General features: G+C 43.0%; 3 protein-coding genes across 4 annotated transcripts; 2 read left to right on the top strand and 1 right to left on the bottom strand.

Moving 5' to 3' along the window:
• The first annotated feature begins 540 nt into the window (after window positions 1-540).
• LOC133149389 (sodium- and chloride-dependent creatine transporter 1-like) lies at window positions 541-14,167 on the top strand. Its single transcript, XM_061271870.1, has 14 exons — window positions 541-1,065; window positions 2,889-3,179; window positions 6,435-6,566; window positions 6,653-6,989; window positions 7,729-7,861; window positions 9,200-9,334; window positions 9,443-9,546; window positions 10,937-11,061; window positions 11,135-11,247; window positions 11,701-11,841; window positions 12,206-12,308; window positions 12,398-12,498; window positions 12,820-12,990; window positions 13,331-14,167. The coding sequence occupies exons 1-14, from the start codon at window positions 1,035-1,037 to the stop codon at window positions 13,457-13,459; spliced, it is 2,046 nt and encodes a 681-aa protein (XP_061127854.1). The 5' UTR covers window positions 541-1,034; the 3' UTR covers window positions 13,460-14,167.
• Window positions 14,168-16,262: 2,095 nt separating this feature from the next.
• Window positions 16,263-20,115, top strand: LOC133150002 (sodium- and chloride-dependent creatine transporter 1-like). The gene is made up of 13 exons (XM_061272263.1): window positions 16,263-16,524; window positions 16,790-16,921; window positions 16,998-17,286; window positions 17,383-17,515; window positions 17,615-17,749; window positions 17,851-17,954; window positions 18,074-18,198; window positions 18,280-18,392; window positions 18,701-18,841; window positions 19,334-19,436; window positions 19,497-19,597; window positions 19,669-19,839; window positions 19,969-20,115. The coding sequence occupies exons 1-13, from the start codon at window positions 16,263-16,265 to the stop codon at window positions 20,113-20,115; spliced, it is 1,956 nt and encodes a 651-aa protein (XP_061128247.1).
• A 778-nt stretch (window positions 20,116-20,893) lies between these two features.
• On the bottom strand, window positions 20,894-27,794 carry si:ch211-117c9.2 (solute carrier family 26 member 6). 2 transcript variants are annotated; one of them, XM_061271869.1, is made up of 19 exons: window positions 27,546-27,794; window positions 26,594-26,733; window positions 26,265-26,375; window positions 26,017-26,189; window positions 25,778-25,942; window positions 25,538-25,690; window positions 25,326-25,408; window positions 24,780-24,927; window positions 24,188-24,301; window positions 24,018-24,095; window positions 23,790-23,885; window positions 23,608-23,714; window positions 23,458-23,527; window positions 22,664-22,756; window positions 22,449-22,550; window positions 22,019-22,357; window positions 21,896-21,950; window positions 21,556-21,686; window positions 20,894-21,477 (listed from the first exon to the last, which is right to left on the bottom strand). In XM_061271869.1, the coding sequence occupies exons 1-19, from the start codon at window positions 27,683-27,685 to the stop codon at window positions 21,451-21,453; spliced, it is 2,325 nt and encodes a 774-aa protein (XP_061127853.1). In that variant the 5' UTR covers window positions 27,686-27,794; the 3' UTR covers window positions 20,894-21,450. The 2 variants fall into 2 exon arrangements, with proteins under 2 accessions (XP_061127853.1, XP_061127851.1); XM_061271867.1 differs by having other exon boundaries at window positions 22,019-22,360.
• Between the last annotated feature and the right edge of the window lie 58 nt (window positions 27,795-27,852).

Raw genomic sequence — 27,852 nt, forward strand, 5'->3', positions numbered from 1 at the left:
TTCGGTCATATGCACGTTGTCCACCAGATGCCAGCTCTAGCACACGAGCTTGTTGGCAGGCGCTGCGTGAGAAAGACCATTAAACCCTGCAGCGACCGTAATGGATGGTTGGTCAGCAGGACGTCGGTTCGCAATATTAAACCCGCCACCAAATTAAGGCAGCATTCTATCAATCTTAGATTTATGCAAGTCTCGGCAACGAGTCCTCAATGAAATGTCATGTTATTTGAGTGTGATGCGGTAAAAGTCAAATGTCTAGCTGGAGGTGGGCAGCGCGTTTTTGCACCTGCAGCTTGATGCGTCGCAACATGGCAGCCGCCATGAAGATGCAATTTGAAAGCCTGCTTAATTTGCGTGCACTTGCAGTGACGTATGCGGTGCTATCAAGCCATCCATCCACGGGACTGTCATTTTACCGTGGCGGTTCTGATGATGATGATGATGATGATGATGATGATGCAGTGTACGTGCACGCTCTCATCAGCCAATCACGTCTCAGCAGTGCGGGAGGGGGTGGAAGGGTGACGACAATGTCTGGAACGTCACTTGTTCTCTCATTCTGCACCGCGGCATCACCAGTAGGTCCACCACGGAGTCCTGAATCGTCTTTTGGAACAACTCGTTGGAAAAGATTTTCTTCCTTTTAAAACGCACCCTTTCACTCAAAAGCGCCGGCTTTTTTTCGTCTAACTGTCCTCCATGAGATTCTTCAGGCTTACCTTCAAGTGCTTCGTCGACTGCTTCTGAGTCTCCTGCGTCCCGCGGCGCTTGCTGACATTTTTAAAAAAAATCATCTCTTGGCTGTGCTGAAGCGTTCAAACGTGTGGAAAAAAAACCTGACTTCTTAATATTCTTAATTGTATTTTTTTATATTTCAAAGGTGAAATAAACTGATCAAATCAAAGAGGGTGCTAAACATATCTGCCTCTCTTGGCACGTTTACCCTCCCTGGTCTAAAAACCAGCAGCCAGCTCTCGTCTCCATCTCCCCAATTTAAATTCCATATCCATTTTTTTCTGGAACAGTTCAACAATATGTCAGCAGAATTGGAAGAAAGTAATCGAGGTGAGTATGTTGCATCATTGTTATCATAGATTCTAGGATCGAGTGACAGCTTTAACATTGTGCATCCTCAGTACCAGGATTTGATGTTCACGCTCAATATTTATCGGCACAACCCAACATTTTAGATCAGTTCAAAGGAAATCTCAAATACTACAGCCTCCTGGAATTTGGTGACTTTGACACGTAGTCCAGATCCAAACCTTTTCAAACTTTTCACTCAAACATATTCCAATTTGATTGGGTTATGGCTGTGAAATGAAAAGTTCTCGGTTCAAACCTGGGTTCAGGCCTACACGTCAGGTTGAATGAAGACTGTCAATTGTCCATAAGTAATGCTTGTGCCCTGATTGACTGCTCAGCTAAAAAAAGCTTCAACTCACCCGTGACCCTGAATAGGATAAGGTTGCAAATGAATGGAATGAGCTCCAAACAAAATTTCCATTTAGCATGATTGCCATCTTAGTCAAAGTATAAATTCTAATGTATCACTCTCGCAGATTTGCTCATCTGTTTATTCCTTTCAAGGCAGTCGAAGCCACAGCCATTCCTTTACCTTGCCTACTCGATTGCTCTTCTGATCACACACACCCCAAACTGCTCTGATCTGGATTGAGCTGCCTCACAAGAGTCGGCTGCTCTAATACTCGTGCAATTGTACGTACGCCTTAGCTTTTGTTTCTTGTAAACACTCCCAAGTAATGCATCCAAAATACCGAAAAAGCGAGCTCGGTTACGACGCGCAGAAAAGCCCGAGGTGCTGACATAGAGTGTGGTCAGTTGCTCGGTGCTGCAGCACACCAATCATCCTGACTGAGACGCAGACAGGCACAATGAATGTCGGGGGAGGGTTCACTTAGTGATGTCAACACAACTGCAATATGAGCAGAAACAACAATTTGTCGGGCTGGCATGATGAAGATAGGATGCTGAGCATTTCTTGAAGCCTGAAGGCACGTTATAAGTAATCGTCGAATAACGCACAATCTCTCTCTCCTTCCGTCGGCTTGCAGTGGTTATAAAAAAGAAAGTCTACATACCCTTGTTCAAATACCATGAATTAAAAAAAATAGAGCCTGTACAACTCAATGGAAAAAAGGCTTTTTTAGAAGGGAAGTAAAAAGAAGAGATAATGTGGTTGCACATCAGGTGTTCTGGTAAGCCTTTCCTATTTTTGTTTCGGGCAGAAGCTTGGGCGTTTTGTGCTGTCACTGACTAATATATGGAACAATTCTCTCTACCATGTGTATGATCCCGCTTAAAGTGGAAGAAACTGCCCGAAAGCAGGCACTTTAAATGGTGACAGTCACTGGCGGAGCTAGATAGAGGCTGCGGGGGCGCTGTAACCCCCCCATTATACTTGGACCCCCCCAGTTGCCAGGCCAAATGATTAATTTCTTTCCACATATCCCAGGGAACATGTCTATCAACGGTTTCTAAAGAAATTAGGGGGCTTGTATTTGTTTTGCGGAATCCCTGAGATGTCCTTGGCACCTCCATGACGCGCCCCCCCTCAAGGGAAAAATTCCTAGCTCTGCCAGTGGTGGCAGGTGCGTGCAGACACCCATTCATTTGAGTTTTGGAATGTGATTAATATTGAACACCATCAAATCCTTAGTTATATAACGCTGCGAACACTTTGCGACCACATTATTTTAGTTTTTAAAAGTAGGTATAGGTGTAAACAGTTTGGACATTTTTTCTTATGGTCTACAAAAAACTTGACGTTTTTTTAAGGTGTGTAGACTTTGCATCGCTATATATGGTTCATGTGACTCAGGACGAAGACTATTAAGTTAACAATCTTCCCGTCTTTTCCCTTCCAGGTGAAATCAGCCTCCCTCAGTTGGAGGCTGGGGAGATATCCGAAGGTGAGGGTGGGGGATCAGCTCACCCCCTGGTGTCGGTGCCCGGAGCCGGCCCAGGCCGCGCCGACGGTGGAGGAACTGGTCCTCCACAGATCCAGGATGGAACTGTTGCTGCGGCTGATGTGGTTCCAGCGGTGGAAAGAGAAACCTGGACCAGACAGATGGACTTCATCATGTCCTGCGTGGGTTTTGCTGTCGGCTTGGGCAACGTGTGGCGCTTCCCTTACCTTTGCTACAAGAACGGAGGAGGTGAGTTTCCGCTAGCCCTTATGTACTTTGTCGTATGATGTGTACAAAAACATGACATTGGCAAACAGGGGCAAAGTTGGGGCTTTTTTGTCATGAATCATTTACAGTATTAAACAAGAAATCAAAGTTCAAAAGAATGAAAGTCTTTAAAATGGACCTTCCTTGCTTGATTATGAAGCAGAAGATCCAGCCATACGTTTTCTATAGACAATAGCACGTGCAGCTGAAATAAAAAGTCTACATACCCCTAATATAAAATTTCCCCCAAAACATTCCATTATTAATGTGACCTGTACAATTGATAAGAGAAATACAAATTAATAACTGAGATAATGTGGTTGCACTAAATTGCACATGCCCAATTAACTGTGTTCAGAATTAACCAATCACGTTTCTCCACCTCATTAATTGGGAGTCAGCATAACAAGTCACTATTTTAAGAACCTTTGCTTAACCCCAAATAAAGTTCAGATGTTGAAGTAGGCTTCTCCTGACATTTTTTTTGCATTCTTGTAGAAGCCTTAAGGTTTTGTGCCAACACTGCTTGCTATTTAGAACCAGAACTTTAAGTAATTTATCATAGCCCATTTTTTAAATCACAACTCTTCACAATCAAACAGGGGTGTGTAGACTTTTTGTATCTGCTGTACAAACAGATCTTGTTTTCATCACCTCTGGAGAAAAGATGTAAACTGATCATGTAAGGTCATCAAAGTGAATCGATAACAATGATAATTTGAGGTATTTGTAATCATTTCAACAAGTGCCCTTTAAAGGAAAAGTCAACGTAAGTGCATGACATATTAGGCCATGAAAACAGAGCTCAAGTTTGTTATGATCCCATGATGACATGCCGTTGTAATATGTTAATGTTTGGCCGGTCATGTAATATTTGCTGTAAGTTTAAAGCAAGAGTTGTGTCATGGACGTCTGTCAATGCCTGTTGTTGGCAGAAAGGTCCCATATCCCGCAAACAGGTCAAGGTCACGCCATATTGTCATGTTGTCACAGGGACAGGTTTTATTAATGAGCCTATTTACAATCTGATGACGTTGTCAGTTGTAAAATGTTGTCACCTGACAGCTATAAATGAAAGCAAAAGTAGACCAACAAATTATTGTTGCCTGGTTGTGAGCACGTAGACCACCCCTCCCCCCTCCCTCCACCTCTTCTTCCACCATTCACTTTATTATAGTTGCTTAACAGATGTACACCATGTCCTGCGGTCACATGGCGTACGCCTCTCTCTGCGTCCTTTCCATTTTCATCCATAGTAACCTTCTCAGACTTTGCCCTTCTCTTACCCCCGACCCGCCCACTTGTCCATATTTTTACGATGTGTTTTGTTGAAATTAAGGCCATTGGGTGGTTGGGTGTATCTTAGTCCAGCCTTCCCTCCCTCTCGTTTGAGTGTGTCTTGTGACCCACAGTACTGATACCCACCTTCTGGTATCGGATAACAATGGCCTGTTTGACACAGTCCACCCCCTGTGCTCCTGCCCGACACTGTTGCAGCTTTATGAAGGTGCTCTCTCTCTTTCTTTCTCTCTCTCTCTCGCTCTCCCACTGTCTGCCTGCCTGATAAGGTGGCATAGGGACACACAATAACAATAACCTGCCCTGTGCAATTTCTCCCTCCCTTTGCCTTTACAAGTCAACAAATTCATTTTGTGTCCTTGACCAGCCTAGAGTAGACAGCAGCACTTTCTGATAAGAGCTGAGTCCAACTCCCACTCTGTTTGGAATAAATGCCCATATTTATTTATCGTGACGCTGCTGCTGCTGCTGCTGCTGCTGCTGCTGCTCGGCCCGTCGTGTTTGGTCCAGTTATGATTAAATGAGGATTTACTTAAGCCTATTTGGGATGCAGTTGCCCATAAGTTCAGCTAGTAGGTTAGCTTGGGGTATTGCTGCAAAAAGCCTTTTTCCCTCCACTCATTCCATTCACGCCTCCCATCTCATCTCGTGCTCTCTTCTGTGTCTCTGTCTCTCCCGCCCGCCCCTACCTCTTCTGTTTGAGTCACGCTCACCAATGTTGCCTTATAAGGCGGCAGCCCTCCGCTCCCGCAGAATGACATGTGAGTGAGACATAAATTGCCAATCGATAACCCCGCTTCGGTGCCCATCGGCCTGATGTTCACTACCGATTGATGTGTTTGTCTTTTTTGCCAATCCTCCCACCCGCAAATCCCAGCTGTGGCATCGTCCCACTTTTTTTTTCCAGCCTCACTTCTCTGTGCTCCATCCATCTTTCCCTCCTTTGCTGTAAGCCAGCCCGTGCACTGCGTCACAGGCGGTCGGTCACATGACCACCTCATTTTCTCTGTAGTGGCATCGTGTAGTTGCAATTGTTTTCATTTTGAATTTGAATCACCTCATGGCCTTCGTTTTTGTTCCGTTATCCTTCATATTCATAGAATGCTTTCTCCATACCGCCTGTGGAAAGTAGCTCGCTCCGGGCAAAATCCATCCAATCAAATTAAAACAAGTCCCCGCTTTCTCTATCAGGACTAATTTACTTATCCATCATCTGTTTGCCGTCTCAAAGACCAAACTTTTTTTTTTTCTCTTTCCGACATTTGCATTTCACCACTTTAAATTTGGCTCTATCTGTGCACCTTATGTAACATTTTGGGAGTCCATAAGAATTAAATATTGCTTTAATATCTCATCAGTATTTGCTTTCCCTTGTGCTGACAGCATTGAACACTTAAAGCGGATAACTGATTTTATTTTTTAAATAACAGGTACCATGGTTTGGTCTCATTCAAACTATCTCAATTCTGGTGGTAACAGGCAAGAAATGTTGATTAACATAACAATTAACCAATCTGTAGCATTCAAATAAATACCTGTATCTGATTTTCTCAGAAATGTGATTTATACTTGAAATGTGATTAATATATCAAGGACTCTCAAGGATACAAGGACTCTTAAGCTCAATTAGTAAATTGTATTTCTGACAGGGATACTGTTTGTTTGTAACGCAAGCCCACCTTTCACTGCTTTTCACTAGACGCAGTATAACGTTTTAGTGATTTGTAATGAGCGGGTCTAAAATATCAGCCGATACTAGGACTTTCAAAATGATCATAATCGGCGGGAATTTCACCGATTACACTCTTTCTCTTGAATCCGTAAATGCTGTTCAGTAGGTTTGGGCAGGAAGTCAAGCACATGAGATGAATGTTATTCTGTCCGACCTTGTCCGGGTCCTAGATACAACGTGACAAGCTGTGTTGTTTTCTGTTGCAGGTGTGTTCCTCATCCCCTACTTGCTGATCGTGTTCATCGGGGGCATCCCTGTCTTCTTCCTAGAAATCTCTTTAGGGCAGTTCATGAAACAGGGAGGGGTCTCCGCCTGGAACATAGCGCCTCTTTTCAAAGGTTACCGCTCAGTGTCAGACAGGAAGAGAACGCAGTTGACGTCACTTCATTCATTCATGTCCCGATCTGCATCTTCTCCCGACCAGGTTTGGGCTTGGCCTCGATGGTGATTGTGTTCTTCTGCAACACTTACTACATCATGATTCTGGTGTGGGGTCTCTACTTTCTCTTCCACTCTTTCACCAACCCACTTCCGTGGGCCACCTGCGGACACACTTGGAACACCCCCAACTGTACAGAGGACTTCCGGCGCACCTGCCACAACCGCAGTGTGGCCCAGTTGTCTCAGCTATCATCTGCTGCGCAAGCCGTCAAGCCTCTCGCCTCTGTGCTTCCACTGGACGTGTCCGCGACCCTTTCACTCCTTAACAACAGCTGCATGGAGATGGAAGGCATGCGCTCCCCTGTCATTGAGTTCTGGGAGTATGTATATTTTATCTTCCCATTGTAGTAATATATTACATTGTATTGGATACACATGTTGCCAGATGCCTTATTTCTTGTGTTGGTCTTTGCCAAAACGGGTATGCTTTTCAACTTTATCGCGATCCTTTTATTCTACAATGCACAAAGCAAGGCTCATAAACGTTTACGTGGAAAATCTTAAGAGCACTGATATGTATAAAATGTTTCTAAAAAAAAATAACAACGATGTAAATTGAATGCAACAATAATCTTATTGACTTATCAGCAGGGTGGACATTCTAGGCTAATGTTAACATTTATTAGTGTAGCTAATTCGATTAGCAACATAATTCAGTCAGCGATCTGGCTGTTTAAAAATCTGGTTTTAAAAAAATGAATTTTGAATTTGTGGAAGGTTTTTATGTCAATTGATATTTTGCTATGAGAGAGTGTTGAGCTTGATAGCGTCTAACTGCACACATAACATGATGAAAATGATAAAAGAAAGATACATTCTTCAAATACCCAATGGAAGTCGAAACTCGATTGAAGACGAAACGCTACTCGTAAAGTCACATCGGAGGTTTCTTTGACCCCACAATGACAGGGTGGACACAATTTCAATTACATGTTGAAATCACCTACGTGTCTTAAAAATGTGTCCATAGAGTACTTAGTGTGTCGTTGTAGCTTTACAAGGCTTCACAACTGATCTGAATTTGCTCAGATGTGATGACGCTTGTGTTGTCGTCCACAGACGCAACGTTCTTCGCCTGTCCAGTGGCATTGATGAACCTGGCGACATCAGCTACCAGATGGTGCTGTGTCTCCTCGTCACCTGGGTCATTGTTTACTTCTGCATGTGGAAGGGAGTCAAATCTACAGGCAAGGTAGGTTTCCTCTTGATTTACAAATCACTAATTACAAGCATAGATTAATTATCATGTGTTTAGAGCCAGTCTCTTTCCACTACCAAAGTTATAGGCTATGATTGTGTGGTTACCTGAACCCCCCTCCAAAGAAATGGTGGCATTTTGCCCTTTGATCCCCAATCAGATTTGGTGTAGTGAGAGGATCAGTGTCGAGACTGAAACCCGTTAGAGCTCGCATTCTTCTACTTGTTATGCGATTGCTTTTTAATCATCTAAATGTGCGCTTCAACTATACTTCAGTCAGACATTAAATGTATAGTAATCCCCCCTCCATCATGCGGGTTACGATACGGACCACCCCAGTAATAAATGACACCTGCAATATGGAGATACTCTATTCAAATATGCACATTTGATTGCATTGACAGAAACTTTTACTTGAACAAACACGATCTATTGCGAATGAGAGGAAGAGTAACGGATAACACTCAAATACAAACAATATTTTTTTTTAAAAACCCGAGATGAATCCACAATGGACCGGGACCGCAAAGCGTGACCCGCGACTTAATGGGGGGGGGATCGCTGTATAAATACACTGATCCTTTATGGTGCGCTATAATGAACAATTCTCAGTGTTGTATTGTTGCTGTCCAATGCAGCGCTATGCTTAGTTGCTTACAGCATATGGAGTGCCTAGTTTGTGTCTCCAGTCGCCACATTTCAAGGCAAGGGGAAAAGAATAAGAATGAGAATCAGCTACCCTGCTGTAAGCCGATTAGCGGCGTTCCACCATATTTGCAATTTGGAAAGAGGCCATACTCTCCCCCAGATCAAGGCAAAAATGAGCTTTCTCAGTACTTGACTTTTCCCATACTGACGTAGTCTAGACTGTCACTGGGTAGCAGGGGCAGCATTTTTCGACGTTTGAAAAGGTCTGCCAAAAACCCCTGCTCTTGCAGGTGGTTTACAAATTGTCTGGCTTTCCATTTTACAGGCTACCTTTTCTTCAAAGTAACTTGACAGGGCCCATTACACATCTACACCGAGGACCTAATGGGCTTAAGACTTGAGTATTTACAAAGCAGGTAATCGCTTAATCAAAGTGATAAAAACATACTTTGGTGCAGTTACTTTTGACCATAACAAACAGACCACATTGATAAGCACTAGCCTGTTTCTAGTCCATGCATTTTTTAATGCACTTCATTTAATGTAACAAGTTTGAATGTTTACTGTTAATTTTCACTATGTGAGTACTTCTGACATAGTATTTATTTCAGTTCAACTTCACCTACCTACCCAAATCCAAGACATATCTCCTGTTCATCTTCTGTATTTTCCTTCTTCCTCTAGATTGTGTACTTCACAGCACTGTTCCCGTACGTGATTCTGGTTGTTCTTTTGGCCCATGGTGTCACACTACCTGGAGCATTAAATGGGATTATATACTACCTGAAACCAGATTGGTCCAAACTAGGAGAAGCACAGGTAGACTTGTATTTCTATGAACATCTGCTCTTCTGTATTGGTCTGCTTAATGACTGAATTTTACATCCAAACCTGCCATTCAAAATTGGTCCGACACCTTTGTGGTAGGTGTGGATTGATGCTGGCACCCAGATTTTCTTCTCCTATGCCATCGGACTGGGTGCCCTGACGGCACTGGGCAGCTACAACCGCTTCAACAACAACTGTTACCAGTAAGTAACACTGTGTGAAAACAGACCCCCACTGGAACCCGCTCTGAAAAGAACGCAACATATCGCAAACATCAGCGATATTTGCTTTCTGTGACCTTTGACCCGAGTATGCTATATATAAATACTGTATCTATAAATATTTACATTTATATCACGAGGCACTAAACTTGCTGCCCAACCAAAAATACTCTGCATGTTCTACAAATTAAAGTGACAGAAATATAAGCTTGTTAGCACTAGGCTAACTTTGGCCCGAAGCTAGCCAGCAGCGCATTTGAGTTGTACGGAAATTTTATTCTTAACATTGAGGCTATCACAAGCTGATGGTCGAGTGACTTCGCTGTAACTTAGCTTTGAACAACATTGGTTAGCAGTCCGTGAGTGTGCATTTTGTGCGTAGTGAGCAGACCACAGTAGCTCCAACCTGGTGAATGGCCGGCCCTCTGGCATCTTCTCAGCTTTGACCTTAATTGGTAGCTGAAAGATCAGTTCAGCTCTTGAGGTATTAGCTTAGCTCTGCTTCTCAAACAGTCTTAGATTAGCTCAGGAAAAAGTCCACTGTAAATTTAGCTGTTGTAAATCCGTGTCTGGGTTTTGTGCTGCTACAGTGAAATATTGTGAATGTGTCATGTGCAAAGGTTCTCAGGCTCTCAAATTGAAACAGTAGGTTGAGACTTTAATGACTAATTGACCGTTAGCAAGCATAGTGTGTGTGTGTGGTGCAACACGTTTACGTGGCTGTTAAGTGCTGTCTTAAGTGTTTATTTAACGGTAAGTGTGGTTAGAGAGGACCTTTAATTGGCGTTGTGTAGATACGCAGCTTTGTTAACCCCGTCGCTCCGATGCTCGATTATTTCGATCACGCACGTGCATTAGGATTCCCCCGAGTGTTCTCAGATATGCTCGGACATGCTTCTGCTGGGTGAGTGAGGCTCGTAGCTGCTGCAATTTATTAATGACCAACATCAATTAATATCATTCTTTTCCCGCGAGAGATGATTTGTCTTGACTAATTGCTTGTACATTAAGAAATTCAGTTCAGAGTGATAACTTCCAAATAGGGAGAGTATCTGATTTCATAGTTTCCATATTTGTACATGCATGATTCATCCTGTGAGGGGATATGTTTAGATCAACCGAGTAGCCATGAGATCTTTCACCCTATCTCCCCTCAGACCTGTTGCCATATTTGCTGTGGATCACAATGAGGACAACAGCAGCTTGTCGAGATATATTTATCTGCTCTTTATCCCCCATTTGTCATCCCAGCCCAGCTTTTCTCTTGCCAATATTCCTTGTGTCCTGCTTGTCCTGTTTCAACATATTAGGAAGCCACTTGTAATCCTATGTTTTGTGTTTGTCTGCTGTGTTTTTATGAACTCTTTTCCAGGGATGCGTTTGTGCTGGCACTCATTAACAGCGGAACCAGCTTCTTTGCAGGCTTTGTCGTCTTCTCCGTGTTGGGTTTCATGGCTGCAGAGCAAGGTGTGGACATCAGTAAGGTAGCTGAGAGCGGTAAGTAGACCAAAGATGCTGAAAAAGACTCCGCCAAAATGCCTTTTACACCGAATTGCTTGTTTATGTGTAGGGCCTGGCCTGGCGTTTATTGCCTACCCCAAGGCTGTGACTTTGATGCCCATGGCACCACTGTGGGCAGCAGTCTTCTTTTTCATGTTACTTGTACTTGGCTTGGACAGTCAGGTAAGATAGTCTATCATAAAAAAAGAGCTCTTCCATTCTTATTTTTGTGCTCCACTTGTTCATTTCAGCTTTGCATTTCTGTGCAGTGTGTTATGTGCCTGTCTGTGCCTACATCAATTGTCATTTGTCAGTGATCTTCTGTCTTATTCACAGTCATTCCACTGTCCATTCATGCTCTCTCGTTGGCTATTCTTTGCCTCGTTTCTTGGCTCATGTGACACGAGCTACTACAGCTGTTACCCATTCAAGTTATTTTGGAGGTTGTCCCTCATGATAAGTTGAAACGCTCTTGCAAAGATGATACCTCAAGATCTGTCGATAATAATACCCGTGCAAATGAGTTCTGGACTTGAGTTGAAATAGTACAATGACCAAGCCATAAGTTCACTCTGACTTGTGTTTCAATGTGACTCTCATCTACTTCCCTGCTGTCATTTGACATTATTTTTCAAGTTTGTCGGAGTAGAGGGTCTAATAACCGGAGTCATGGACATGCTTCCACCCAAGTCACCCCTTGCCTCCTTGCGGCGAGAGGTGGTGGCAGCCATCTGCTGCGTCATCTGCTTCATCATTGATATGTCCATGGTCACAGAGGTACATCACTCAACCTTCTTAACCAGTTAGAACAATTGTACTCAATGGGACAAAAGGCTGGGCGGGCTTATCAGTACCAAAGTCCAGTTTGGTTCCTGTTGGCAAGATTATTGATTTATACTTAGCAACCAAAATACAGATAAGTGTCATATAAAAAGTGATATGGGTAATTTTTATCTACAAATATGAAGCCATTTGTTCTCAAAGATGTTTTGAGGATGTTTTTTTTCCGACACACATCGATGAGCGCATTAAACCGTTTCGAGCATGACTAAGCAGCCGGAATGCTCAAATTAGGTCGCGTATAAAATATTAACTGGAAATTTTTCACATTAACTATGCTCGTGTTGTTTGTTCCTGCCAGGGAGGGATGTATGTCTTCCAGTTGTTTGACTACTACTCAGCCAGTGGCATCACTCTGCTGTGGCAGGCTTTCTGGGAATGTGTGGTGATTGCGTGGGTCTATGGTAAGATCCGAACTCTCTGTTGACAGCGTGTCTTGATTAAATATCAAGGCCAGTAGAATTTCACAATGTTTTTTGGAACCTCTTGTCAGGAGCAGACCGTTTCATGGATGACGTGGCCCGTATGATCGGCTATCAGCCCCTTCCCTACATGAAGTGGTGCTGGTCTTACATTACACCCCTTGTCTGTGTGGTAAGTGATCATTTTATAGTTTTTTCTGTGGCGGAGCTAGAGGTGGGGGGGTCTCGGAGCCACTGGCCCCCACTGGAATATGCCTGGTGCCGATGATTGACTTTTGGGTATTTTCCATTTTATTTCAAATTTCTTTTTCACATTTCCACCAATCTCCGAAAAAGAAGATGAACTGAATCTTCATCAGCATTTTCTGAAGAATTTTTGGGGGTTGTATTTTTTTTTCTTGCTGTCCACTCTAGGAAAATATCCTAGCTCCGCCAGTGATTGTCATATTAGGTGTGCCCACTGGTAGCTGGTGACATTGAAATGTGCTTCCAGGGAGTGTTCCTGTTCCATGTGGTTAACTACAAGCCCCTAACCTACAACACTGTGTACACATACCCATGGTGGGGTGAAATGATTGGCTGGGCTTTGGCCCTTTCCTCCATGCTTTGTATCCCACTCACTGTTGTCTACAAGCTGCTGCGCAGCAAAGGATCACTGCGGGAGGTCAGTACGTTTGACTGCATGTTGAGAAAGGTTTTCTTGTTTTTCCTCTTTGTAATTGTCCAAAATCATGAAGAATGCGTCACCATAGATACTGCTGTTTGTTAAAAGTCATTTGGATTACGCTTCAGACAGGAATGTCATGTGTGATACAAAGTTGCTTGTCTCAGTGCTGGAGTGTAACGATTCCAAATGCATGTCTTCATCAAACACTTATCTATCAAAGTCTCTTTCTAGGCCACCTGACAGACAAGCCTAACTGGTCTTTCAAACTCGGTTATTTGTGATGTCCGTTCAAACCTGACCTTGGAAAACCGAATCGATTTCATTTTTCCTCATGCAGCGCTGGCAGCACCTGACCACCCCTATTTGGGGCAAACATCACCTGGAGTACCTCGCCCCAGAGAGCGAGGCCAAACTGCTGCCCCCTGCAGGATCTAAGAATGACCATCTCTTCGAAAGTGCCGTATGAGTCAAAACCCCCGAGAGCTCAAAGTCACCGTCATCATTTGTACATAAGTTCCCGTAAATTAGTTCCCCTAATATGAATAAAACTTGAGTGGTAAGAGCTGGAAAATTGCTAGAATATCTAGGCCCCACATGGGCCTACTATTAGATTGGAAAATAAGTGATACACACACCTCCGGTTATAACATGTCTTTTCCACTCTTCCCTGCTCCTTGACTCTTCCTCTGCTCACCAGCGCTCTCTTTCTCTGCTTCTTGTGCTGTCTTGTCTCGCGTGTGTCCCTTGTGCTTGCACTTAAGCGCTCTCTGTCAGGGTTCCAGCAACTTCATCCAGTTCGATACGGTCGAATCACCATGTGAATATGAAATGAAAATACTTGTGAAACCTCACATCTGCTGCTAAAATGCAACAATTGGAGATGTGTGTGTGTGTGCGTGCGTGCGTGCGTGCGAGAGCTCCATGTTGCTTTCCACAATCTCTATTACGTCATACTGTGCAAAAAAAAAAGAAGATAAACGACAATCCATCTTCAGATCCAAATGTGCTATGAACTTATGTATCCAGTGTTTGTGTCTGTGATTTAGTGTTATCAATATTAGGACTTTATCATTATCAGTATTTCTCCCCAATGAAAGTTAGACTAGGATAAGAAAGATCACACAAACGTTGACAGTATGGACAGTTGAGACTCAATAAAAGACCCAAAATTGAATGCAGTTTTCTATTTTTTATGTATTTATATAGTCATTTTTTTCTTTTCTAAAGTACATACACCTGCATATGCTTTATAAATCCGCTAAACATTTTAAAGTCACCTAAAACGGCAGTGAGATATCAAGACAATGAGTGACAAATCCCTGCATGAGTTTTGACTTTACATTAGTTGAAATCAATAAGTGCTCAGCTCATAAAAATAGAAATAAAAGGTCAACGTGACGCTGGCTCCTTGAAATAGAAGAGTCGCGTGAACACTGACTATAAATATACTCACGCGCAATTATGAATGCGATTCCAGCCTATGAACCTGTGAAGTCTCACATAAGGGAGCCACCCAGATCGAATAGCCATAAATTTATTATGGACAAATATTTGCAATTGATTAGTTGTTGGCTGGGAGCAGGCTGCATACAAGACGAAAAACCCTCACGTGCCATTGGCATTTTGTCTTTCCCTTCCGCCTCTCATCCAAGCTATAAATACACTCCTATTAATCCTCCGGTACCTTCGCCGACTCGACGCCCCTGTCAAAGAGCCACAAAGTGCAAGCGCCTCATTGATGTACAGGTGGCTTGTCTCATTAGATAATATCATAAAAAGCCTGTTGTCAGAGCAACAGCTCCCTGCGTTTCCATGGCAACGATGTCAAAGTGGCCCCTCTGCTAGTCAAAGGGGGGAGGAGGAGACAAAGCGGACCAATTGTGAGCAATGGAACGCCATCAGTGGGAGACCAGAACATGGACAATCGGAACAAACTGCCCCCTGGTGGTCTTATTGTGTTGTTGCACCCGCTGCAACAGATATTTAGACCGAACAGCTGCAGCAATGTGGCTGCACTTTGTAGCCTATATTATTTATACTTTACTAATAATAATTTGTTGAGGTATGTTTTATGTTCATAGTGGTTTTCATTAATGATGCACATGGAGTAAACGCACTTTTTTCTTTTTTAGATGTTTATTGGCAAATGTGGGCGCAGTGCGGTGACTGCATCCGCTCACCTTCGCATGTGATACATTGTAGTCACGAAATCGTTATTTTGTTGAATATTGTTTGGACAAATTCAGTTCAAGCTACTTTCGTATAAACCACTTTGTAAAAAAAAAATGTATTTTCTCAACCCACCTAATCTAACCATCATGACGAATATGATGTTGTTGAGCTGCGTCACTATACGTCCTAAAGTGCTTCTTTGTCGCATTGTGTTCTTTTACTTTACCAAAGCCCCAACGTAGTGGCGACACAAACAGTGACGTCTGGAGTGTCGCACGAGTGAGACTGTTTATGTGTCGCCGGGCACTTGCTCCGTTCGCCGAGACTCCTTCAAGCAAAACTTATCAAACGCCATCCCACTCTACCTCACTGTGGATCTGCTGTAGCTCAAGGCTATCAATGAGATTCTTCAGGCTAACCTTCAAGTGCTTCGTCGACGGCTTCTGAGTCTCCCCATCCAGCGGCCCGATCATTGGTGGCCTCCTTTTCACCGCTTTTGACCGAGTTCTCGAGTCACATAATCAGATTGTCAGAAAACTGTTTCAAAAGCAAAGTGGCAGCAATCAGCAAAGAACATCAAGAAAATTAAAGGTAAATGTGGGTTGTTTTAAACACAGTACGATTTGTACAAGTAAATTTACGACAATTCAGTTAGTTCAAAGTAGTCTTCCAAACAACTGAGTAAAAGTAAAGAAGTATTTTAAAGGGAAAGGCAAGTCAAAAACTTTCTTAATCATATATGCACCCGACCAATCTACACACAACATTCTTTATATAACTCAAACTATATCCTTATGGGAATAAGGTTGCATAGAACTTATTGGAACAAAAGTGGAGTGATGAGGCTGGAGAGACTGGTCATGTGACTGCCTGGCTTTGCTTGACTGGTCAAATGGAGCAACATGTGGTACTTTTTTGTTTCAAGTTAAACGCTATCTTGCAGGAGCAATAGAATTGTTACGAAATGTTACTTGCTCTATTTTGTTATATTTCTCATGGCGATTTATGGACCAAGAAAAGCGAAAATGGCTTCTTTTTTTAAAAAAAATAGACGTCTGAGTCCTATCTTTTCTCATCCAGGTGAAAATTGCCTCTGGATGGAAGCAGGAGACCTGTCTGAAGGAGAGGCTGGGGGGTCAATTCATTCCCTTGTGCCTGTGTCTGGAGTGAGCTCAGTATGCGGTGAGGGTAGAGATGCTGCTACACCCCAGAGCCAGGACAGCGGTTCATCGGAACCAAGAGTTGCAGAGAGAGAAACCTGGACCAGACAGATGGACTTCATCATGTCCTGCGTGGGTTTTGCTGTAGGCTTGGGCAACGTGTGGCGCTTTCCTTACCTTTGCTACAAGAACGGAGGAGGTAGAAACTTAAGACAATAATAAATTGTGCAAAAACAAGTGCTATTAATTCCCTCCACCTTGTGTTGAAGCACAAATTCTAGTTGAAGAACAATCCAAACTATGATGCTCGCGCCCAATTCATATTTGTTTTAGAATTATGACCAAAAGGTTCAATTTTGGTTTCGTAGAACTCTGTTTCATCTTTATACGTCACAAAAAAAATACCATTTGAAGAGGGGTGTGTAGACTTTTTGTACACTCTGCATCTGTGTTTTGTGGTACAGGTGTCTTTCTCATCCCGTACTTGCTAATGGTGTTCATCGGGGGCATCCCTGTTTTCTTCCTGGAAGTTGCTTTGGGCCAGTTCATGAAGCAGGGAGGGCTTGCCGCCTGGAACATCGTGCCTCTTTTCAAAGGTCAGTTAAGACAGGAAGAGTACACGGTCGCCGTCACATCCGTTCTCGTCCTGATCCCGCATCTTCTCCCGACCAGGTTTGGGCTTGGCGTCTATGGTGATTGTGTTCTTCTGCAATACCTACTACATCATGATTTTGGTGTGGGGCCTCTACTTTCTCTTCCACTCTTTCACCAACCCGTTGCCGTGGGCCACCTGCGGACACACTTGGAACACCGTCCACTGCACAGTCAACTTCAGCCACAATTGCCGCAACATCAGCGTGAACTCATCTGCTGCTCAAGACGTGTCCTCGAACCAGTCACTCCTGAACGACAGCTGCGTGGAGACGGAAGGCATGCGCTCCCCAGTCATCGAGTTCTGGGAGTACGTTGTCTCTCATGATAAACTGTTATCTCTTTGCTTTTGCAGAGTCCGTTTGAAAGAGTTGTCTCCCTCACGATCTTGTGTTCTTGCTCGCAGGCATAAAGTTCTCCATCTGTCTAGCGGGCTTCATGAGCCAGGGAGCATCAACTATGAGGTGGCGCTGTGCCTCCTTGCCACCTGGGTCATTGTTTACTTCTGCATATGGAAGGGAATTAAAAGCACAGGGAAGGTACAATTGATAAAACTGGGTGACGAGTTGTGCAGCATTTATTTTAATATTTATAAAAATCCTCTTTGATAACACTCAATATTTATCTTCTTCCTGCAGGTTGTATATTTCACGGCTCTGTTCCCGTACGTGGTTTTGGTTATTCTTTTGGGTCATGGTGCCACCCTACCTGGAGCCTTTGATGGGATTGTATACTACCTGAAACCAGATTGGTCCAAACTAGGAGAAGCACAGGTAGACTCGTATTTCTGAACATCCGCTTATCTGTATTTGGCTGCTTAATAATTTTACATCCAAACCTGTCATTCAATTTTTTTTTTACACCTTTGTGGTAGGTGTGGATTGATGCTGGAACCCAGATTTTCTTCTCCTATGCCATCGGACTGGGTGCCCTGACGGCACTGGGCAGCTACAACCGCTTCTATTACAACTGTTACCAGTAAGTTTGAATGGCTCGACAAACATCGTTAGCATAAAAATAATGGTTTTAGAGATGGAAGGGTCCACCCAACGACAGTGACGTTCCTCATTTGAAATCTGCCCTTTCTCTATTCCCAGGGATGCGTTTGTGCTGGCGCTCATTAACAGCGGAACCAGCTTCTTTGCGGGCTTTGTCGTTTTCACTGTGTTGGGCTTCATGGCTGCAGAGCAAGGTGTGGACATCAGTAAGGTAGCTGAGAGCGGTAAGTCATACGGAATATACTTCTTATTGAATTTAGAGTTGAATATTAGTCAAGGCTGCTTTTGTTGAACTGTTTGTGTAGGACCTGGCCTGGCGTTTATAGCCTACCCAAAGGCTGTGACTTTGATGCCTCTGGCTCCATTCTGGGCAGCACTCTTTTTCTTTATGTTACTTGTACTTGGCTTGGATAGTCAGGTGAGATATGGAATCATTCATTTGGGGCGCTTCTCAGTTAATCGGTCTGGAACATTGTGGAAGAGTGTGTTTGACCTAACTGTAAATGTGTGCTGCTAAAGCAGTTACTGTTACCACCATGATGATGATAAGACTGTTGTCAAAAGTCAAATGTTCAAGATTTAAGGAACCTGTATGAATTCTAACAACTGTATCAAAGACAAAGATTTATCAAGAGAATAAAATTCGGTAGCACAGTTTCTCCATCAATAACTCATTTTACTCATTTTGCTCTTGCCTATTTCTCACCTCAAACATTTTCATTTCAGTTTGTTGGGGTAGAAGGTTTCATAACCGGACTTATGGACATGCTTCCTCCCAAATCCTCCTTTGGCACGTTGCGGCGAGAGATGGTAGCCGCCGTTTGCTGTTTCGTCTGCATCATCATTGACTTGTCCATGATCACAGAGGTACAGTTTTCCCTTAATTGTGTGTGTGTGTGTGTGTGTGTGTGTGCGTGTAGATGTGACGTTCTGTTGTTAACCTTGGTCAAAAAGGAACCTCTAATGGTCACAAGTTACCATAGCAGCGCTGTGCACATTTTGTCGACGTATATGAAGATGTAGCTAAAGTATACATACTGTTAATATGATTTTAGGACTTTTTTATTATTATAACAACTTTTTATAACATGGTACAATACTGTAAGTGTTTTCAGAAGTTTTTCATGATAACAACTTTTATAACAAAGTACAATGCTGCAAATATGTTTTTAGAACTCTTATTATAACAACTTTTTGTGAAGCCGCGATTAACGAACCGCGAAGTAGCGAGAGATCACTGTACCCCAAATCGTCATACTAATATTTCTCTATGGGTGCAGACGTTGGAATTTCAAGTTGGTTATCAATGCTTGTATTTACTCACAAATGTCAGTGTTCATTCACTGCTTTCTCTACCAGGGAGGGATGTATGTCTTCCAGTTGTTTGACTACTACTCTGCCAGTGGCATCACTCTGCTGTGGCAAGCTTTCTGGGAATGTGTGGTAATTGCGTGGGTCTATGGTAAGACACGAGCTCTCCGTTCAGTCTCTTGTACCCCTGTATCTTATGACCTCTTGTCAGGCGCAGACCGTTTCATGGACGACGTGGCTCGGATGATCGGCTATCATCCCTTTCCGTACATGAAGTGGTGCTGGTCCTACATCACGCCCCTTGTCTGCATGGTAAGTACTAATTTGTATGTTTTCATATTTCATGTCTGCTGGTAGCAACATTCATTGAAGTGTGCTTGTAGGGAGTGTTTCTATTTCATTTGATGAACTATCAGCGCCTAACCTACAACAAGTTGTACATATACCCGTGGTGGGGTGAATTGTTTGGCTGGACATTGGCCCTTTCCTCCATGCTTTGCATCCCACTCACTGTTGTGTACAAACTGCTGCGTGCCAACGGATCATTTCGGGAGGTCAGTTTTTCTGCTTGTCTGTTTTGTATTTTACATACCTCAAACCCTTTGAAATATGCCTTGGATCTTTAGTCTTTCTTTTGAATACTCATTTGAGAGCCGTATAACTGGCCACATTTGTGTTTGCAGCGATGGAAACGCCTCATAACCCCACGATGGGGCAGACATCACCTGGAGTATCTTACCGCGGAGAACGAAGGCATGCTGCTGCGGAAAGGATCCAACAGTGTTCGTATCTCAGAAGCGTCATGCGATACCCAAATACCAATGAAGTAGCAACCAGAGGTGGGCACTTGACCAAATTCCATCCTTATTCATGATACAATCGTCCCTTCGTCCCTGTCCCCTCTCATCATTTGAAGGGCTTTTATCACTGGTCCATCCCTCCCTCTATCATCGGTCCGAGAAAAAAAAAAAACGTAAAACATGATGATGAACCCACTTCTATCGTTCCTCTTTTTTTATTAACTTTTTCATCCCCTGTGCGGAATGCCCACTTCTGGTCGCAACATGACATGTCGCTACTATCTTGTAATGTAAGTGTAAATCTCTGAAAGGATGGAATGAGCACTTCATTCACCTCTAAAATGATTGCAAATCAAAACAAAAATATTGTGTGTCTCAGTGTTATTTGACCCGGAGCCTCTCAACATTTAAAGGCAGTTAATATTCAGGTAAGGTAAAAAAAATCGGTTTCTAAAACATTCCTAATAACCCGTTTAGAGTTTCTCCCGTATACATAGCCTTTGAAAAAAAGAAAAAAAGAAGAGAAATGGCCACAACCAACCACTGGTCTTCTCCTTTATCTGTAGAAATGGCAGGCAATATAAAAATGTGCATTTGGGTGGGTGCCATCAAACATTAATTGCATATTTTCTGTCTGCTTATTACATTGTATGATAATTAGTGATTAAGCAGTTTAGAAGATGAAAACATAGTATTTTTTAACCTTTTGACCTGTTAAATCACTTTCAATTAGTTTCAATGATGCAGCCAAAGATTGGCCAACATTAAACGCCACAGTAAAATATAAAGACATGTTTAATTTATCACAAGTTTAATAAACCACTAAGAAAAGATTTACATTCACTGGTTTGTGTTCATCCCACTAGTATATACACACATTGTCTTGTGAAAGTGAACATTGCCAACATTATGCTGGGTCCCTGAAGAAGTAAGCTCAAGATATCAGCAGGACACTTATTAAACTGTCAAAGCAATTCAAGCATATTCATTCTTGGAACCACTAAAAACAAAAACAAAAATACTGGTAACAAATATGTGCTCACTCTTTAGCCTCTCACACAAGCTATAAATACATGGCTATTACTCCCGTGTTAGATTCTCCCACGCAACCCCCCTTCTCTGCCTTTCACAGGGCCACATAGTGTGAGAGCTTTGGTGACACCTCATCTCATTAGACAATATAACAAAACGCTTGTTGTCACGGCAACGGCTCCCTGCATTTCCATGGTAATTGTGCTGCCATGTTAAGGTGGTGGACTTTCTCCCTGTATGGGGGGGAGGAGACAATGTGGACCAATAGTGAGCAACGGCACGCCACTAGTTCAAGAGGAGAATGGTGAGTTGGAACAGGCTGTCCCCTGCTGTTCACATTGTGGTGGTGTAAGAAACATCCTGGAAACGCAGAGAATCCATTTGAGCTGAGATCGGAAACTTGACGTGTGATTGATGGAAATAAAGCAATGAACTCACAAGGTTGACGTCGCTCTGTCCAGGTTTGTTAAGGATGTGGAGCACTGCATCATGAATGGTGACGAACAACCTGCTCTTTGGGAGCAACTCTGAGAAGAAACCTGCTCTTTCCAGCTGCTCCACCACACAGGCTAATATTTTACCAGGATGAAAAACATTTGGAAAAAAAGGCTGAAGAGCGTTGTTTGAAAACTAGTGACCACAAAATAAGAGATTGACGCACATTCTAAATTTTAGGGAAGGCAAAGTTATTTTTCGATTCATCTTAAAATTCCCCCTGCTAGCCAAATCTCCCTAATATTCTGTGAGTAATGTGTGTTATGTTTGGAGGACCACTGACCTTGGCAGCCAGCGAGGTAGACTCCTACACCAATATCTGTTAGGTTCTGGAAAATCTGGAAGAAAAAGTTAAAAATTACAATAAATGAATAAATAAAATTTGCTTCTCATAGCACCTGAGTACATTTTTCAAGGTCTTCACGGCGACGGTGTCCACAAAGCTAGTTGTTGAGAGGTCCAAGATGATGCTGTGAGGAACCTGTGCATCGGTGAGTCCTTTCTTGTCATGGCTCTCTTTCGAAGCCAGCGCGTTGCTGTCATAATACTGCGACCTTCCCATGTCACAATTGAAGTCGGACATTGTGTCGGATTGGTAGGCCTGGTTCACGTGGCCTTTACCAAATCCATTCACTGCAGATTCGGTCGCCTTCAAGGGTATACCATGCTTAAAATTCTCTTTCAGTGCTGCAGTGATTTTGATCTCTTCCAAGGAGGATGTGTTATTGGACAGATTACTGGCACTCTGCTGGGGGAAAAAAGATGTTTGTCATACTTGAAATAAGGGATGGGTGGAGGGAGGGAGGGATGTCCATTCAAAATGAAATGGAGCATACTTGATGCTTTGCTTCATTCTTGTCTGACTTTTTCTCCTGCTGCTTCAGCATTGCGTCTTGTTTTTTCTTTGCTGCCAGCAGTTTTCCAATTTGAAGGCCACTCTACAAAACAAGAGTGTAAGAGTGTAGCAATGAAAGCTTGGGGAGTGAATTGGAAATTAGATAGTAATGGCAGCTCGGGGGTAGCCTAAAAGTGAGCAAGGACAAATGCTAACCTTTTCTTGTAAGGCCTCCAAGTACATCTCAGCATTGGTGTAATAGATAGTTGCGGAAGAATGAAAGATTTTGATTCCGGGAATCTCTTTAGCCTGTGGGCACAGATCAAGACAATCAGATTCTTATTGTTTGCTTTCATGATGAATTTTGTTTTGTCAGTGTTAGTAACTATTCTTGAAAAAGAAAAATCACAAGAGGAATTCAACCCCTAAGTATTCTTTAAAATAATATGTTGTCTGTGAGGTGGCTCGGTGGTGCACTAGTTAGCACGTCTGTCGATTCCATCTCTGGCTCTCCCTGTGTGGAGTTTGCATTTTCTCCCCGTGCCCGCGTGGGTTTTCTCCGAGCACGTCGGTTTCCTCCCACATCCCAAAGACATTAGGCCGATTGAACACTCCAGATTGCCCCTAGTTGTGAATGCGAGTGTGGATGTTCGTCTCTGTGTGCCCTGCGGTTGTCTGGCAACCGGTTCAGGGTATTCCCCCCCTACTGCCCGATGATTGCCGGGATAGGCGACCCCTGCTGTCAACTGAAAATGACAGTTGCCAAGTTGTGGGTCACAACCTATCACGATACAGCTTCAGAAAACTGGTGAGCTGTGATTGGTTGTGATCTGAGAGCTGGCAACCGTGAGGTCATTTTCAGGCGACAGCAAGTGGCAAACTTGCTGCCCCCTGAGATGGATAGAAACAGCTGCATTTTGCCTGTTTAATTCATAAATATAAAACAATAATGAGAATGCAGTGATTCAACTAGTTGGGCTGCACAGAACATATACTATGGTTCTCATTACCTCTTTGTATGTGTCTACGTCCAGATATAAATCGGTGGCTGGTACTTGGCCCAAGATTGAATAGCGTGCCCTGAGAGAGAGAGTGACACAAAACATGAAACCACCTCCCTTGCTTATCACACTCGAGTGTAAATATCGACGGGTATGTACAGCTGGGTTCGGAAGATAACCGTCAGCATAGAAAAGGCAATGGAGACAGCCAAACCCAGGTCCAAGTTGAGTAGAATGGTGGATGTGAATGTTACCAGCCACACAAGCTAGAGGGCAGTAAAAGTACAAATGAACAAAGCTGCATGTCGCCTAGCGGGATCTTTTGGAGTGTTGGGTCATACCAAGTCAACCTTGTTGGTCTTGAACAGCATAGGCACATCAGAGAACTGCTTAAACATTCCTTTTAAGTTCACAAACACTATTGTGGATAAGACAGCCTGAAGAACATGCACAGATAGCCACAACATCATTAACCTTCCAAAGCAGAGGTGTAAGCACCACGATGAAACATTCAAGAAAGGCATTTGAACTTTCTTTGAAGGCTAAAAAGTCGGCCGAGAAACCAATACCTTTGGGAGAGCTTCAAAAAGAGATCCTATTTTTAAGACCGTAATCAGAACGATGATGGAAGAAATCAGTCCTGCGACCTGATGAAACATGCAATGCAGACTTTCAGCGTCACATGCAAGATTAGGAAGGAATCAGAGATATTTTTTTTGCCAATGGCAAGTTGCTTTACTTGTGTTCTTCCCCCAGTGCTCTCCTGAATGAGGCTCCGCGACAGGGAAGAAGTCACGGAATAACACTGAAAACAGCCGCCGATGGTGTTGCTAAGTCCGAGAGCAACCAGCTCCTGGTGGAACAAAAAACAAACAATATAGTTATATTTGGTGTTGTTACATTAACAACCTATGTCGTGTAAGGAGTGTGTTCAATAATATTGGTGCACTGCTGGTTAACTTTATAGCCAGGTCAACACATCGTTGCCACCCGGAAAGCATTGGCAGGCGTATTTAAGCAGCACAAGTGTGATTAGAGCTTGTTCTACATTAATGATTAATGAGAGTAGCTCGGAGCCTCTCACTCAATCTTTGCGCTTCGCATACCTTCACAAATTACTGTCAAAGAATAATGAAAACTGCTTCCACATGATATCTTGAATTGAAAAACTAAATTTTGCCTCAGGGTTTCAAGAAATTATTTCGAAAATAACACTTGTACAAGCAAAGGGAACATTGAGAATCAAATGCTGGAGAGTAATTTTCACTGAATTTGATTTTATTTTTTTAACAATTTAACAACAAAGGCCAAAATTGTTTGTCTTGCCTCACCTGGTTGCTATCCACTTTGTAGCCATGCTTGAGGGCAAACGTTTTACCAAGAGAAATGTTGATGGCATAGCCCACAATGGCAATGGCAAAAGCGTCACCGATCAATGTAGAGAACAGCGTCACATCTGGAGCTCGGGGGGCCTTAAGCCTGGAATGGAAGAAGATAAGCGAGATAAGCGAGGATTAGGTGGAACACAAAGAACTCATGAAGTTTAGTAGCTATCTCAAGATCTGCAAAAACATGGTGGAATCCATATTTGCCGATATCAGTTGACTTATCTCCAAAGGAGAAAGCTCAACGACTGTTTCCTTTTGAGGCAGTCATGCATGGCTGGGGCTGAATTCAGCGATTGTAAATATTTGTGTCACACATTCTACAGGTGTTCTTTTGACTTCACATATTTTAATAATCCCATTTGTAATAGTTTATCCACTACGACTACTGTCAGAAGAAGTGTGAATATAAAGGACACAAAAGAGTATCTGTAATAAGGGGGGCGGCGGGGGGGGCTTGCTGCTATCCTAAAATCTCAAAGATTTACTCACCCACTTGGGATCTCACCGACAATATCAATGTTGTATTTTGTAGCAAGGCCACAAAAATGTGTGATGATTGTTGCTGCAATGATCTGCAAACATAAGGAGTGCACGAGATAATATCAGGTTGAGGTCAACTTTAGCACATGCAAATATGAAATTTGCCCGTTGACCTTGAGATTATTATTATTGTGCTAAAGATCTAAATCAAAAGGACTTACCATGATGAGTTCTATGGGAATAGGCAGGGGCAGCTTCTGCCTGTAGTATTGATTGAGCTCTTTGATCACAATGAGAATGGAGAGGGCCACCAGACTCACCACCAGCTCCGGGACCACGGTCTGGGGTAGCAAGCGGCATATTTCCACCAGAGTCTGTTAGGAAAAAGGCGAAGAATTAAACCTGGCAAGAAACACAGACTTAATTGTTTGGAAAGAACGAGCTTTATGTGTCGTACTCACGTAAATGAGCGAGAATGGACCGGAGAAGCGAGCTGGAGTTACCCCAAACAAATATTTGAGCTGGGAGCACAACACATGGCACGCTGATCCTGTGGTGTATCCTCGAACCAGCGGCTCAGACAAGTAAGTGACCACGAAACCAAACCTCACCACACCCAACAGGATCTTGGGGTGAGGGAAAGAGATCTGGTTGCAGACCTCAGCGCGGTAGAAAGTTCGAGACAAAAGTAGAAACGCACCTGAAACAATCCTGCTAGGACTGTGAGCGAGCTGGCTATCTGAACTCTGTAAGCATCCCGTTCGTTGATATTTACACTTCCTGTCCCGTTTGTAGCATTAACAAGGAAGTTACTATCAGGAGCCAACCGCTCGGTCACACTCCCGATCATGATACTGATCACTGCAAAGGTACCTGAAACACCAATCAATTCATCAAGACTCATGCAAGGACGTCTATCTATGGAAACATCATCTGTGTTCCACTCACCGATTGAGATGTGTCTAGAAGTGCCAAAGATGAAGTAGACCAGAACCGGGTAGAGCGAGGTGTACAAGCCAAACACTGGGCTCAGAGAAGCCAGAAGAGCATACGCCATGCCTGATAGCAAATCAGAGCACAGGCCATGCCAAGTACTTTCCCATGTGTTCTATCACTCGTTTATTTATTTATTTATTTATTTATTTATTTATTTATTTATTTATTTATTTATTTATTTATTTATTTATTTATTTATTTATTTATTTATTTATTTATTTATTTATTTATTTATTTATTTATTTATTTATTTATTTATTTATTTATTCGATCTGACTGACCTTGTGGTAAATGCATGATGCCCACGCTGCAGCCGGCGATCAGGTCCCCCATTGCATTCTCTCTGATGGCGTATTTAGGCAGCCATTCAAGAACAGGCACCCAGTTCATCAAAACTTGTTTGGCACGGGGCACAGAGCACCTGGGACAGTCAGTAGACACGTACATTAAAGCTTGTTGTGAATACATTTGCTGAAACTAAATAGGGCCTCGCAGTTCAGAGGTCGTGGAGCCAGCCTTCCTGTGTGGAGTTTGCATGTTCTCCCTGTGCCTGCATGGCTTTACTCCATTTTCCTCCCACATTCCAAAAACGTGCATAGAAGGTTCTTTGAAACATCTAACTTAAGTGTGAATGTGAGTGTGACCAGTTGTTTGTCTACACAAGCCCTGCGATTGGCTGGCGACCAGCTCGGGGTGTCCCCCGCCTCTTACCCAAAGTCAGCTGGGATAGGCTCCAGCACACCCTTGGCCCCAGTGAGGGGCTTATTCAAAGTCTTGGTCCACTAAAATGTAACATCATGAGAATTGCAACACATGCTACAAAATTTCCCCAAATGTTACACTGTGTACAAATATGAAGACGGTGTTTTCCAAATGCAGGAAGTGATAAAGCCACTTGTTGGACCTGGCACTCAAATTCTGTTTGGACTTCGGTGGTGAGCGATACAAACTACAATTTCAGTTATAAAATTGAATGAATGAGAAAAGCTATCTCACATTTCTGTCATTTGATTTTGTTACATCACATCATCAGGTTTTGTCTACCTAATGTTGTGGCACTTCCAAGTCCAAGCAATGTGATTTTTATGGCTACAAATCAATGTTGTAATTGTTGCTTGCCGATAATCAATGGTTTTCCTCAATCACTACCAATTCGTCTGCAGGCATATTTACAACCATGCAAATAAAATTTGACATCCATTTTGGCTTTTGATTATTGATGGTGGTTGTTACCTCATGGAGCCTTTGAGACGTTCACTGAAGGTTGGCTTTGTAGACCATATCCCTTTTTGCGCCACCTCATCCAGGGATACCTCATTCAAAACTTGCCGCTGTACCGAATACTCCACCAAAGAGCAGTTCCTATCCTCCATGTTAGTGTATATTTTTCTTTCCTGGATGTAAAACCAGTTCCCGCTTTGTGCCAGAGGATCCTCTAAGAAATGAAACTCACACAGTTGCACATCAATTGCTGAGAAGTGAGTGAAGTTGCCTGTATGTGCTCTACTGATTAACACGGCCTATTCCTCAAGCTGCTATT

The sequence above is a fragment of the Syngnathus typhle genome, linkage group LG2 (assembly GCF_033458585.1).
Source record: "Syngnathus typhle isolate RoL2023-S1 ecotype Sweden linkage group LG2, RoL_Styp_1.0, whole genome shotgun sequence".
Taxonomy (NCBI): Eukaryota; Metazoa; Chordata; class Actinopteri; order Syngnathiformes; family Syngnathidae; genus Syngnathus; species Syngnathus typhle.

Coding starts and splice junctions, on each gene's coding strand:
- LOC133149389 (XM_061271870.1), top strand. CDS start 1,035: ATGTCAGCAGAATTGGAAGAAAGTAATCGAG. Junction 6,567..6,652: donor CATAGCGCCTCTTTTCAAAG/GTTACCGCTCAG, acceptor TCTCCCGACCAG/GTTTGGGCTTGGCCTCGATG. Junction 12,991..13,330: donor GCAAAGGATCACTGCGGGAG/GTCAGTACGTTT, acceptor TTCCTCATGCAG/CGCTGGCAGCACCTGACCAC.
- LOC133150002 (XM_061272263.1), top strand. CDS start 16,263: ATGGAAGCAGGAGACCTGTCTGAAGGAGAGGCTGGGGGGTCAATTCAT. Junction 16,922..16,997: donor CATCGTGCCTCTTTTCAAAG/GTCAGTTAAGAC, acceptor TCTCCCGACCAG/GTTTGGGCTTGGCGTCTATG. Junction 18,199..18,279: donor CAGTAAGGTAGCTGAGAGCG/GTAAGTCATACG, acceptor CTGTTTGTGTAG/GACCTGGCCTGGCGTTTATA.
- si:ch211-117c9.2 (XM_061271867.1), bottom strand. CDS start 27,685: ATGGAGGATAGGAACTGCTCTTTGGTGGAGTATTCGGTACAGCGGCAA. Junction 26,734..27,545: donor CGTCTCAAAGGCTCCATGAG/GTAACAACCACC, acceptor TGACTGTCCCAG/GTGCTCTGTGCCCCGTGCCA. Junction 26,376..26,593: donor CATCATGCATTTACCACAAG/GTCAGTCAGATC, acceptor ATTTGCTATCAG/GCATGGCGTATGCTCTTCTG.